Below are 13,353 nucleotides of genomic sequence, written 5' to 3' on the forward strand. Positions count from 1 at the left end.
GTGATACCTTAAGTGTTTAATTCATTCCATGACTGAGCTCTTCACTCAAATTGCTCTTATCTCAAAGTGAATTTTCCCACTGAAATGCTATTAATCCATTCTGCCCCTGAAACTCCATTTTTGTTACATATTTTAAATAAAATGTACTTTATAAATAACATATAATGTATAAATGCATATTCACATGGAACAATAAAAAAGAAAAATTGGTAGAAAGCCTCCCTCCATTTCCCTCTCCCTCTTCATGAAGCCAAACATACCAGGAATAAAAACCACACAAAATCAACTAATCCAAAGCTCCTCAAAGTGAACAAGAGCACGAGGCACGAAGGTTGCTCTTTTGAAGCCCAAAAGTCCTGTACTCTCTCGCTAGTGCTTCCTCTAGCACTAGCCAGTAACTCAAAATGTTGCTTGAATGTCATAGCGAAAACGTGACTGAGTGACAGTTCTTAACTCAAAAGCTCTTAAGTTGAGATTCCACTGTACTTTCTCTATTTTATAATAAGCAGAGATAGAGATCCTCCTGAGGAATACTACACTTACGTTGGCTTAAAACAAGGAGCTGGGGATGACTACCCCATTCCTTTTCAAACTAGTGTATTACTTTGGTTTTTCCTTGAACTCATCTTTTTATTTAAGAAAAAAAATTTAAGAGCACATATCAGATCTGAAGTCTCCAATTTCTGTAGTGAGATGCTTAACTTCCATTACCTTCCTCTTGAGTTTGAAAGACTGTGATTTGACCAAAGTCAGCCAGTGGGTTCTCATAACTGGATAGGAATTCAAGCCCTGGTTTCCCAGAGTTTTAGTCAAGCACTCAAACAACTACACCACAATCAATTAGACCTTTGTTATTACTTTCCAGTTTTACCCAGTCTTCCATCTGATTTACATATGCACTGTACTCAATGGAAGCAGCAGTAACACAGTAAGATGCATAGCTACATATGTGTAAGTTGCAATATAAACACACACTAGAAATTCTTTCAAGAATCATGAGATTGTGAAACTTAAGAGACTGAAAATGTCAGATATGCCATTACCACAGAGCATGGGGATGACTTCGGACCCTTCCAGACAGGTCCCAGGATCTGATCCCAAGTTTTCTGTTTTAAAGTGGATTATATGAGTCCGCACTACCAGGTAATCTGGGATAAATAGAAAACCTGGGATCAGATCCTGGGATATAGGACCTATCTGGAAGGGCCCTTAGTCCGCAACAACTGAAAGGGTTGTTCCTCCAAGTGAAGGATTCATCATGGCTTGAGAGCAAAGCTTCTGGTTCACTTGAGTGGCTTATTCCTGTAGGTATGGATAACAATTAACCTCATATGTTGATTTTTGAAAACAGATTTTAATTTTTAAAAAAAGTTTAACATGTGTACAAAAAGGCATCAGAAGTGGGATATGGAAACTACACGCGTTGGAAAAGATCCATTTAACACTTTACAGTAAGTGCCAACTGAAAATAAAAGGTTTAACTTACAATTAACCGGTTTTTAAAACATGCTTAGTAACATTGCGTTCTCAATTTCTGTTCTTTTCCCACTCCCCTTGCAAGGAAAAAAAAGGCAGAGGTAGAGCATCGTGTTTCTAATCCTGCCATTATCATACTACAAACCTGAGCTAAAAATCCCTTCTAGCAAGACAGGCTTTCTATGACAAAGTTCTGCAAATTACTAAAATAGGTGTGAAGGTGAACAATGCTGAACTAGACACTGATCAGGAAACTTTTCTTTCAAAAGGGAAGAGTTCTCATTTCAAAATACTACATCACAGAATAAACTCCACAAAACCAGTGAAATCTTGTGTTTCAGAAAGTTGTTCTGACCCTTTGCTATTGTACTTGACCGTAGCATCATCTTGGTAAATTTGCAGAGAGCTAGCTACACCCTAAGAACACTTACATAGACATGACCTCTCTGGAAAGGGGATAGACTTAACATACATAGAAATGGGATCTGGTTTAAAGTTCAAAATCCGGATCCTCCTGAAGTCAAGTGGCAATACTTTAAACTTCAAAGGATGAGTACATTGACCTTAGATCAGTGCTTGTTCAACTGCCTCTGCACCTTCAATAAGCACCCTGACACACAAGATTTATTTTCATTTCCACAGAAGAGGAAATCTGACAGACCTGGGTCCAGGATTGTTTAGGGCAGTGGTTCTCAACTTGTGGGTCCCCAGATGTTTTGGCCTTCAACTCCCAGAAATCCTAACAGCTGGTAAACTGACTGGGATTTCTGGGAGTTGTAGGTTGAGAATCACTGATTTAGGGTTTCCAAGGCAGCACTAAGCACTTGGATCTCAATTAAGAAGAGGTTATGCTTAAGCTATATTTAAAAAGGTAGATCACATACATCATGATTAATTTGAATCCCATCAATATTAATGACACTTTCTTGGACTAATTTCTGAAAAGAAGACTTTGGTGGGTCCTATCAGCTATCACATCTAGAGAAAATGTTATGAGGCAGGTTAACAAAGGCTTTGTCTTTTTTTCCTCCTCAAGTCTTATAACTTAATTTTCTTTTACATTATAACTTTCTTTTACATTGTTTTTATAGAATCCCAGAGCCTCACGCTGCAAATACAAAACACAATTGAGAAAATACTGTGCTATTTAATATTTGAGCACAAGCAGCAAAAAGGATGCTGGCTCATAAAATGAATCAAATTTGAACAAAAACATCTTTATAGCACAAGATACCAAAGCAGTGGTCAATGTATGAAACCACAAGTTCTTTAAATATCCTTCACTGCTTTTGCCAAATAGTCTCACAGGTCCGGGCATCTCAAAAGAAAATGCAGAGGTTTACAAATTGGTTTCCTTTCATTTATTTAAAGGAAAGTTGGTACAGTCTATGCTCATTCCAAACCACATTCCAAGTCAAAAAGATACAACAACGTAAAAATCATAATTACCTCTTGATGCATGAAGTTATTATTAGATACTAAAAATTAGGGCTTTCCTGGGCTATTCTGACAGTAAATAGGAAGAGAATTCTCCATATCTTCAGTTAAAGCCATTTCAAATATATTACCAGAAAAAAATACATTTTCCCACATCAGTACTTAGGCCATCAGCAAAAGCTACAGAAAACAGTACATAATTTGAGGACGTAGTATTTCTGTTTAGATTTCAGAAAAGCTTCATCTCCGTATCTTAAAATCCACAAGAGGAAGCCATACATCAAAACTTGGGGACCAATATGGAAGTTATTAGGAACCTTTGCCCATCTGGCAAATCTGTTCACGAACTTGAACACAGGAGCCTTGTCATCACACAAATTTGTGTGTGGAAGAGTGTATTTCTAAAAAGGAAACAGGGAAAAAAATAGGGAAATACAACCACAGCGGGATCACAAGAATTCGGCACAATGAAAACAAATGATAAATGTATGAGCACAAGAATTCAGAACAGACGTTTGGAAATAATACACCAGATATGGGAGTGGGATGCTGATTTCAATTCAGTGTTATATACCACATTACAAAAACTATTATTTAAAAATAAAAAAGGATAAAAGGGAAGGGGGGAGGGGGAAGAGAAGCAAACACTCTAAATTCTTGAATGGCCTCCGGTCTGTTCCTGATAAACCTCAATCACATCTTCCTCTTCCATTCCAAGCTGTAAAACAGGAAACATACTTAGTTGAGAAATGAACATTTTAAAAAACCAAACTCCCACCACCACAATCATTACATGCTCTGCATTCACAACATGTTATCTAACTTCTGTCTTGATTTCTTTAGCTGTAACACTTAGCATATGAGGGAATAGTTGTTATTCAACAGGTCACCTTAGCAGGTAGCTGGCAAAGAAGAGATTGAATTTAATCACTTAATTTATAGGGATTTTTAAAATCATGTTGATCCAATTTCCTTTTAGAAATTTATTTTTAAAAATAGTCTTTCCTCAATTGAAATATTAAAACTACAAACCAGTGGCTAAATGTAAATACAGTGGGTTCTCTATACCCATGGCTTGAAAATAGACCCAATAAGCAAATCTTCATTTTGTGATTTTATGTAACGGGACACGTTCTTCTATATCAGCGTTTCTCAACCTGGGGGTCGGGACCCCTGGGGGGGTCGCGAGGGGGTTGTCGGAGGGGTCACCAAAGACCACCAGAAAACACATACGGTATTTCTAATGATCTTAGAAACCCCTTTGGCAGAGAAGGCTGAAGATCTCTCCGCCTGTTCTTCTCCTTTTTGTGGCAAGTTTACTAGGTAGTTCCATCATCAGTTTGCTACAGGGTGCTCTCTGAGTGTTGGTGAACTACAACTCTCAGAATTCAAAAACACCCCCCCCCCCAACCCTACCAGTATTCAATGTTGTCCATGTATGTAGTGTGCCAAGTTTGCTGTAGATCCATTGTAGGCTGGGTTCAGAGTGCTCTTTCATTGTAGGTTAACTATAAATCCCATCAACTACAACTCCCAAATTACAAAATCAATTCCCCCCAACCCCACTAGTATTCAAATTTTGGTGTATTGGGTATTTGTGCCAAATCTGGTCCAGATCCATCGCTGTTTGGGTTTACAGTGCTCTCCAGATGTAGGTGAACTACATCTCCCCTAAATCATTTTCAGTTCCTCCAGTATTTTCTGTTGGTCATGGGAGTTCTGTGTGGAAGGTTTGGCCCAATTCTATCATTGGTGGGGTTCAAGGGCTCTTTGATTGTAGGTGAACTATAAAGTTAGCAACTACAACTCTCAAATGTCAAGGTCTATTTCCGCAAACTCCACCAGTGTTCAAATTTGGGCATATTGAGTATTCGTGCCAAGTTTGGTCCAGTAAATGAAAATATATCCTGCATATCAGATATTTACATTACGATTCATAACAGTGGTGAAATGACAGGAAACAGCAACAAAAATAATTTTATGGTTGGGGGGTCACCACAACATGAGGAACTGTATTAAGGGGTCACGGCAACAGGAAGGTTGAAAACCACTGTTCTATATGCTATTGTATATTATAGGACTTCAGCATCCACAGATTTTGGTATCCACAGGTGACCTGAAACCAAGAACCGGCAGTACAGACCATTTGAAAGCAGTTCTTAATAGATAACTTATTCTTAGATTTTGTATCAAGCATATCAGATCAATAATACTATGTAATACAGTTTTTGTTCCTCGGTTATAAATGTCATTTCTTAACTGGTTCTATCATTAAAACATGTAAAAATTATTAAACCTCAAAAACTTTGTTTTTGCGGGACATTCTGCAGCACATTTTGCTCTCGTTTTTCAATGAGTATCTCGTGGAGTCTCAACCGATTAAATATAGTTTGTGGCAGCTACAAAAATGAGATTTCTGGAGTATAACAACTACTTTCAAATTAACTACAGCACAATTAAACAAGACATAACACTTTCAAACCAGGAACAGATTTTTATTACATAGTGTAACAATGGTTACATAGTGAGAAGTTAATGACTCAGGCCTGCATCTACCAAAGAACTGGTGGATGGAGCCGTGAGAATTCAAGAACTCTGCCTTACTGTTTGTGAGGGAGTCTCTCACAACTGTTCCTGCTTGGCTTTGCCAGGCAGTAGAGGCAGCTAAGGGAAAAGGAAACCCACTAGTACTGGGTTACTGCTTTCCTAGAGGCTGGAATTGGAAGGCATCTTGTTCTGATTCCCGACTTAAAAGAAGAAACAAGTCAGGGATCTTGATTCAGACCTCATGCTACACAAACCAGTGCCAAAGGTTTTCTCATTTTGTCGTGCCTACTCACAGGAGTCCAGGAGGAGCAATAGAGTAGTGTGCTCACAAACAATAAGGCAAATTCTCAATGGTTTTCTGTCATTTACTTATTTAATGTAAACCCACCCTGTATCAACAGATCTCAGGTAGGGTTATAATCCATGAAAATGGGTTCCAATGCTGGCAGGACCTGCACAAGCTTTTCTACAAAAAAACTAAAACTGTCTTAAATTTTCAATGCAATTGACGTAAAAGTCCCTATATCATGCATTAAAATGATTGGGAAATCTATTTGTTCACTATGATACACGTACCTCTTTTGGAGTATGATTATCAGTAATTCTCTGACCCTCAAAGAGGAACCTGAGTGAATTCATTGGGACTCCCTAAAAGGAAGAGAAATCACAATTTATTTCAATAGGTCACATTGAAAAAAATATTAACTATTACTATCTATATCATTGGTTTAGGGAGAAAATAGAAACACATATAAGTTAATGTTTGTTTCAAACGCATGGAAGCAACAAATTACCAAATTCTAGAGGTATAATTATTCTCTACATTTCTTCTCAAAGGTAACAACAAATAATTTGAGCACTTTTCTTTCCATTCTGAGAAAGTACAGAAAACAGCCTTTCTGTACAGGAAATAATAGTCAAAATGGAAATATTAATTCCTATGCAGAGAATGCTGCCTTCTATATACATTATGCACAGAATAACATCCCAGTTGCAGCATATTCTCCATAAGAAACATTTTCCATGCAAAAAAATGCTCTTTCCTGTGCAAAATAAATCCTGAACTCTGTGAAAATATAATGTACAATTAAGCCCCGAGCTGTAAAGATTCTCCTCAGTCTAGGATTCTTCTCATTCAGATTTCTCAACATGGTTTTCCCCCAATATTTTTAAATATTCTTTCCACTTTACCTGTTTCAAGAGTTTATCATCATCCAGTCTCATCAAAGTACTGATCAGAGCGGACCCTGCATAGCTTCCCCAATCCAATGGGATCTGGTGCCTTTAGGGTTTAATATTTAGGCCCCTGCCAGTTTCATTACAACCATTCTTGTTATCCACTGGTTTTTGAGGTTTGGTTTTGATACATTTTCATGATGTTTTATACCCTGTTATTTTAATTGTTTAATTAGTCTGTTATATGTTACTATGTTTTGAATTGTATTTTAGTTGGTAATCTTGTTGTATTGATTTGGGCTTGTTCCCGTATGTAAACCGCCTTGAGTCCCTTTGGAGAGATGGTAGTGGGGTATTAAAAAAAAGCTGCTATTATTATTATTATTATTATTATTATTATTATTATTATTATTATTTCCCATTTATCCTAAAAGAAAAAAAACTTTGTTTCTTGATTTTTTTAAAAATTCAACCACCCAAACTACAAGGAATCGCTGGAATTCTGTTGGACAAATGCATATACATATCCTACTGCTACATAGTCATGATTTGACATAGCCTAGTTTAAAGCCTTCGTAGGAACTGTGAAAGTCCTCTAAATCAGGGGTCCCCAAACTAAGGCCCAGGGGCCGGATGCGGCCCTCCAAGGTCATTGACCTGGCCCCCGCTCTTAGTTTTAGACTTCGCCTCGCCCAAAGTCTGAAATGACTTGAAGGCACACAATACCAACAATCCTACTTAACTTGACTATCTCATTGGCCAGAAGCAGGCCCACACTTCCCATTGAAATCCTGATAGGTTTATGTTGGTTACAATTGTTTTCATTTTTAAATATTATATTGTTCTTTCATTTACTAATACTGTGCTATGGTAATATTTGAATATATTGTGTATACATATAATATAGGGGCCCCTGGTGGCACAGTGTGTTAAAGCGCTGCGCTGCTAAACTCACGGACCAAAAGGTCCCAGGTTCAAATCCCGGGAGCGGAATGGGCACCCGCTGTTAGCCCCAGCTCCTGCCAACCTAGCAGTTCGAAAACATGCAAATGTGAGTAGATCAATAGGTACCGCTCCGGCGGGAAGGTAACGGCGCTCCATGCAGTCATGCCTATGGCCACATGACCTTGGAGGTGTCTACAGACAACGCCAGCTCTTCAGCTTAGAAATGGAGATGAGCACCAACCCCCAGAGTCGGTCACAACTGGACTTAACGTCAAGGGAAAACCTTTTACTACATATAATATTGATACTAATATTATAATGTAATACAATACTAATAATTATACGATATAATAATATTAATTATATATTATATATTAAATGTAATATTACTAATAATATTACGGTATAGTGGTATAGGACAATATAGTAATATATAATGCTAATATTGTGCTATGCCAATAATATTATATATTGTATGTACATACAACTTGTAAGCCGCTCTGAGTCCCCTTCGGGGTGAGAGAGGGCGGGGTATAAATGTAGCAAATAAATAAATAGTTGTTGTTGGGGTTTGTTTGTTTTGTTTTGTTTTGGGTTTTTGTTTTTTTTGCACTACAAATAAGACATGTGCAGTGAGCATAGGAATTTGTTCGTATTTTTTTTTTCAAATTATAATTCGGCCCCTCAACAGCCTGAGGGACCATGAACCGGCCCTCCATTTAAAAAGTTTGAGGACCCATGCTCTAAATCATACTTACTGGTAAGCAGCCTCTGGAACTGACTAGGGAAACTTTCCTTATGCTCTTTCCCTCCTCAAGCAAGTGATCTGCATCATGAGGGGCATTTGCAACCAGGTACCTTTTCTGCTGTTGCACGAGAGATCACTCACAAGAAGCAGTGAAAATTTCAGGAACTGCTTCTTGACTAATAAGGGAATCGGCATGTCAGTCACAACAGCTGCTCACTCTTAAGCAGGATTTGAAGGATCACACCAGAATTTACTACATGTATTTACTCAAATCTAGTGTGCCATCAAATCTAAAGCGCACCCCAATTTTCAAAACCCTGAAACAAAAAATAAACATTTGCTGGCAAATGTAATGCGCAACAACAGAAAGTAACACCAGAGAATCAAATAACCTTTGATGGGAAGATGAGAGGGAGACAAAAGACTGGGGGAAGTTGGAAGACGGGAAGATGGAAGGAAAAGAAAAAAACGGAAAACGAGAAAGAAGAAGATGGGTGGAGGATAGAAAGAAGGTAAGAAAAAAGGAAAGAAGGAGGATGGGAGGGAGGGAAGTGTCAGAAATATTAAAAATGAACTAGGTATTTTTAATTACAAAAATGTGAGTCAAGCACCGAAAGGGTTAAATGGGCTAGCATCACCCTGAAGAGAGTGAGTAGGCTGAAACCTGTTAGTTAGTAGGCCAATGCTAGCGTCGTCCTAAGGAGTGTAAGAATGCCTCAGTATGAAGAAGGCTTAGTGTGAGGATGCCTCAGTGTGAAAAAGGCCTCGTGTGTAAGAAGGCATGGTGTGTAAAGCTTCATGTGAGAAGCTCCAGTATGAAGGCTCCTGTGTATATAAAGAACTTTATTTGTGTTACTGAAACCTTGTTTTTGTAAATAGTGCAACCATATTATTTTGCTAAAGAAAAGCCTCCTAAGTAAGAGATAACATTGGTCTATGTGTTTTTGTTCATTTTATGACTTTTGGCTACTGGTGATAAGTCATGCTGCCGCTAATATGTTACTCTGCTGTATGTTTATGGGGAGGGTCTTTTGTTAATAAGCCCACTTGCCCAATGGTATGAGAGAAAAGTATGAGAGAGAAAAAGTAAGAAAGGAGCATGAAAAGGAGATGAAGGAGAAAGGGCTTGGGAAGGGAAGCCCCTTCTCCACTATCAGGCTGAGGCTGATGGGTTCACTAGTCTTAGCCTGATGGATGGGCAAAGGCACCTTTTTGGCATACAATTGTAATGCACACCTCAACTGTGGCTAAACAATTAAGCCAAAAAGGATGCGCATTAGATTCGAGTAAATACAGTATGTAGCAATACAGTATACAATGGTCAAATAAGATTCTAGCAAATGGGAATTATTCATGGAAATGAGATGACAACATTCAGCCAAGGAATTCTATAAGACAACTACAATTCCTCCTCTGTGCAATGGAAACAAAATCCGAATACTAGCTCTGACTACAGTAGACATATTAAATCAGCAAGATTAACACAAGTACTGAGAAGGAATGAAATGGGCATTCAGCAATTTCCCAAATGTGGTCAAAATGTGGTGTTCCCAATCACTCAGAAAAAAGAAATGACAGGAAGAAAAAACAGCCTTTGAAAAGTTCCTATGAACTACAGAAACTTTTTGTTGATGCTGTTCTCAGCATAGCAAAATAATGCAATTTTGTCATTTCTGTAACTGAGGACAACTTTACAAGATAGAGATTTGCACAATACTAACTAAAACAGGGCAATTTATTAGCATTTGAACCATTCAACATTACAAGGGGAGAACAGAACTGTCATTGATGAAATCAATAAAAGCAAACCATATTGAAAAGTATCTTAATTGCAACTGATTATTTTTGTCTTCTTAGAATAGACGTCAGTTTTCCCATAAGTGCTATTTGCCCCACTTCTTTTTTTGACCTGGCTGCCTACTCCAACTCCCCAACATCTTCTCATCCTCACTAATTGATTTCATCCCAGCCAAGGCTGCTACTGTCCTCCAGAGTTTGGGGTTTGTTGTTGTTGTTGTTAGTTTCAGCCACTTTTACATTCAAAAAACAGGAAAAAAGAAAGGTTAAAAAAAGCCATCCCACAATTCCACAAACCTGTCTCTGACAGTATGATTCTTTAAGTTTTTTTAGATGCGTTGTCATTTTCACTTTGAAGTGGATCTCACTGCTGTCCTATTAACAGAATACAAAAAAGATTAGGCCCTATATAGTATTTAAAAGGATCTTTCCAACAAGTATTCTAAAATGCAACATCTTTACTAATAGGCTGATCCTACATTTGTTAGACCTTTTAGTTCAGTCTATGTTTACATTTGAAACTCAATTCAATTTATTTCTTTTAAAAAGACATTATCTTTGCTCTAGTTAATTGTATCTTAAACATTGTATTTCTGTCTTTATCAACATTTGTTCACTGGCTTTCAAGACTGCAAGCATAACTCTGTGGATCAAAAATAAATAAATATATGATTACACCATGTAACACAATTTTTGTTCCTGGGTTATAACTGTCATTTCCTAATTGGTTTTAGCACAAAAACATGGAAAAAGTTCATTAAACTACAAAAACTTTGTTTTTGGGGGACATCCTGCAGCATATTTTGCTATAGTTTTTCAATGATTATTTCACAGAGTCTCAACCAATTCAACATGTGTTGTCGAAGGCTTTCATGACCGGAATCACTAAGTTGCTGTAAGTTTTCTGGGCTGTATGGCCATGTTCCAGAAGCATTCTCTCCTGACATTTCACCCACATCTATGGCAGGCATTCTCGGAAGTTGTGAGGTCTGCTGGAAACTAGGCAAGTGGGGTTTATATATCTGTGGAAGGTCCAGGGTGTGAGAAAGAACTCTTGCCTGCTTGGGGCAAGTGTGAATGTTGCAATTGGCCACTTTGATTAGCACTAAGTGGCCTTGCAGCTTCAAAGCCTGGCTGCTTCCGCCTGGGGGAATCCTTTGTTGGGAAATGTTAGCTGGCCCTGATTGTTTCAATTCAACATAGTTTGTGGCAGCCACAAAAATGAAGTTTCTGGAGTATAACAACTACTTTCAAAGTAAGTACCGCACAATTAAACAGGAAATTCAAATAACACATTTAAACCAGGAACAGATTTTTTTTCAAATTTTGTTACATAGTGAGAATTAATTATACAGAAGTTCAACATACAGTTAAAGAATACTTATTTTATGTGATTCACGAATGGGCTGTCAATTCCATATAAGCAATGCAGTTCCAGAGCAACTTACAATTCTCATTCATCCCAGCCAATGAATTTTCATGTGTTAAATAAGGAAGAACAATTAAGTCTAACACATCTCACTAATGCTTTTCCTATCCCTTTAAAATCCTAGCTGAAAGCACATTGCCCTGAGCAACCCCCCTGGCAAACTAGCCTTTTAAATATCCCTTTCATGAGTCAGCCCATTCCATACTCTCAATGATCAGTTATTTTATTCATGCACTATATACATAACCACACTATATACATAATCACAGTTCTACTAGTAATCTTCAGGAGTGTCTTTTATATTTGGCCCTTCAATTTGCAGAACCAATCCATTGATCAACAATTATGATACTTTTCTGTTTAATGTGTCTGGCAAGGGAAACCCATGAAATCGATGGTATGTGTGACCTTTTCTAGTAGTTAATTCTCTTTCAAAGTAGGGGATGACTCACATGAGATAAAATTTCCATACCTTTTCTAAAAAACACTCTTGTCCTATACAGTCCTTCAATAAAACCAAAGAATGTACAATATTTTAAATGGCACATTGTTCCGATGTTTACTTTTTACCTGCATTCCCCTTTTCCTCTGATACCTTTGTATGTCTGTTTCCGGGTGACAACTCTCTTATGATTTGGACCACATAAACATGCCATTTGTAATGTGCTACATACAGGGATAGTGTGATATAAATAAATTACATTTTTATCAGAGATGGAAAGTCATCCAATGCCTGCTTTAAATACACACACACACACATCCATTGCTATTCTACCAACTGGTACATGGGAAAACAATTTTGGGATAAGAAGTTCCAGTGCAATGATGTATGTGATACTCTAAAAATACTTAGCCCTTGCTAACATAGTGAGACATTTAAACATTTCCTTTTGAACTTTATATCTTTCTTTCAGTCTATCTCCAGCTTAGTCCATAACTTTTAAACTACGATAGGCCTAAACCATCACTGAGGCACATATAGGAGGATTTATTCAAATTCACTGCTTCTCTGGCTTTTTGTCCCTATCTTCTGATGTTCTTTTTAATGTCTCTTTTAGAATGTAAACTAATTAGATAACTATATCCATAGATTTTATTTTTTGGCTTATTATGAAACCTATAAAATTGTTATATAAGCTGGTATTTCTTATATAAATAATAATAAAATTACAATACTTCTACACCTCTCAGAATAGTGATATTTAAAGTGAAAAGCCATGCCTCTACACTGTAGAATTAATGGAGTTTGACCCCATTCTAACTGCCATGAATGGATACTAAGAAATTGGTGAGGCACCAGGACTCTTTGGCAGAGATGACTAAAGTCCTTTTAAAACTAGTTCCCATGATCCCATAGCATTGAGCCATGGCAGTTAAAAGTAGTGTCAAACTGCATTAATTCTACAGTGTATATGCATCCTGAAACATCATGATTACAAGAAAGGTCTGAAAGAACAGAACCTTTGCACATTTCTCTCATACATGAACGGTATGAATAGATATGTTAAAGTACTCTCATCTTAACATGTTACACTCATAGTATGGGGTTTGGGGATATCCCATTGGGAACATGTGTTCAGAAAAGTGATTTATAAACACTTTACAGAACTAAATAAAATATAAAATACAGGCGAAGAAGTTTTAGCTAGACCACAAGATATTTCAGCCACCAACTCCATTCAGCCTTAGCTGGCACCATCACTGGAAAAGAACTGACTAGTAATAAAGGAATAATGAAACCATCTAAAAGGGCAATAGTGGCATTATGTATAAAGAACTGAACGTATGTTAGTATTGT

The 13,353-nt window shown here is 37.4% G+C and overlaps 1 protein-coding gene across 2 annotated transcripts in view; it reads right to left on the reverse strand.

Annotated features, from left to right (window-relative positions):
• Positions 1-1,334: 1,334 nt before the first annotated feature.
• Positions 1,335-13,353, reverse strand: part of sumo1 (small ubiquitin like modifier 1) — a 29,209-nt gene continuing 17,190 nt past the window's right edge. For both annotated transcript variants that reach the window (XM_062962044.1, XM_003223544.4), the window contains exons 3-5: positions 10,424-10,501; positions 6,037-6,108; positions 1,335-3,631 (exon numbers count right to left, since the gene is read on the reverse strand). In XM_062962044.1, the coding sequence (XP_062818114.1) occupies positions 3,563-3,631; positions 6,037-6,108; positions 10,424-10,501 (219 nt within the window). In that variant the 3' untranslated portion in view covers positions 1,335-3,562. The remainder of the gene's footprint in view (positions 3,632-6,036; positions 6,109-10,423; positions 10,502-13,353) is intronic.

The sequence above is a fragment of the Anolis carolinensis genome, chromosome 1, assembly GCF_035594765.1.
Source record: "Anolis carolinensis isolate JA03-04 chromosome 1, rAnoCar3.1.pri, whole genome shotgun sequence".
In the NCBI taxonomy this organism is placed as follows: Eukaryota; Metazoa; Chordata; class Lepidosauria; order Squamata; family Dactyloidae; genus Anolis; species Anolis carolinensis.